This window comes from Merops nubicus, unplaced genomic scaffold (assembly GCF_000691845.1).
Source record: "Merops nubicus isolate BGI_N331 unplaced genomic scaffold, ASM69184v1 scaffold29629, whole genome shotgun sequence".
In the NCBI taxonomy this organism is placed as follows: domain Eukaryota; kingdom Metazoa; phylum Chordata; class Aves; order Coraciiformes; family Meropidae; genus Merops; species Merops nubicus.
Genome location: NW_008633477.1, coordinates 1 through 1,062, shown reverse-complemented (window position 1 = coordinate 1,062; position 1,062 = coordinate 1). Strand labels below are relative to the sequence as shown.

The 1,062-nt window shown below is 59.7% G+C and overlaps 1 protein-coding gene across 1 annotated transcript in view; it reads left to right on the top strand.

Moving 5' to 3' along the window:
* LOC103780584 (actin filament-associated protein 1-like 2) overlaps positions 1-1,031 on the top strand; it is a gene marked incomplete at both ends in the record, with an annotated part of 23,323 nt that extends 22,292 nt beyond the window's left edge. The window contains 2 exons of the mRNA XM_008948274.1: positions 644-883; positions 969-1,031. Coding sequence (XP_008946522.1) covers positions 644-883; positions 969-1,031 — 303 coding nt within the window. The remainder of the gene's footprint in view (positions 1-643; positions 884-968) is intronic.
* Positions 1,032-1,062: the final 31 nt, after the last annotated feature.

The following is a 1,062-nucleotide window of genomic DNA, read 5'->3' as shown; positions in this document are numbered from 1 at the left end:
CGTGGAGCTCCCGGAGCCGCCCACGGTAGGTGCCCCGCTGCAGAGCTCTGCGGGGACACGGCAAACGTCTGGCCAGGGGCGGGCTCCAGCAGCAGAGGGGACCCCCGGCTCCCCGGGGAGCCCAGGCCTTCACCACAGGGCGGAAGGGAGCGGCGTAAGGAATAGAGAGAGGTTTCCAGCAGGATGCTGTGGGGGTCCTCAGGCAGCTGGGAGAAAATCCCACAGTTTGCACCAGCAAAGGGCATGGAGTATTTGGTGACAGATAAAGGGCTGGTTAGAGCCTGGGCTGTCTTTAGTTCTTTTGATGCCTGTGTGTAAGGACAAGAAGGATGGGCTGTGGGGGCATGGGACTGTTATCCTGGGAAAGGCAAAGGATCTGGCAGGGGCTGCCAGCTGTAGAACAGCGTGAGATCCTTCTGTGGGGCTGCGGCTACCCTCAGAAAGATCTACTGAAGGAGAGCGGGAGGAGCCCGTCTTTCAGTACACCAAAATGCCCTATACAGAATGACTTAATGGGGTTTTAGTTTCTCTAAGGTCTATGGAAAAAGATGGCCAGAGCTGCTGCTGCTTTGCAGTGAGCTGTTTCCTGTACTTCTGGCTGCAGCAGACGGTCCCTTTTCAGGGGAACATTCTCCTTTTGCAGGAGGAAGTACCCAAGAGCGAGAGCAAATCGGAGGGAGACCAAGACAGAGTGTACCTGGATCTCACCCCAGTGAAGTCCTTCCTACACTGTGCTGGCAGGAAGTCGTGCCAGCCCTCACCCCTCAGCTCCCCATCTCTAGAAAGAGCTGCCAGCAGGGTTGCAGCGGAGGGCGCAGGGGAGACAGCCCTCGTGGCCAAGGAGGCCGAGCCCTGTAGCAGGGCAGCGGAGACCTCGGAGCAGGTACAGGCCTGAGCGGTGCTGAGGGGCTGGGCTCGGCCAGTGAGCCTGTTCCCCCCTACATCCCCCGCCTCGTTTTCCCCTCCAGAAACACCCAGAGAAGCCGGAGCCCGAGGAGGTGCTGCCACGGATGCCCAACATCAAAATCCAGGCGCAGCAGCAGAACATCGCCTTCCCCCAGC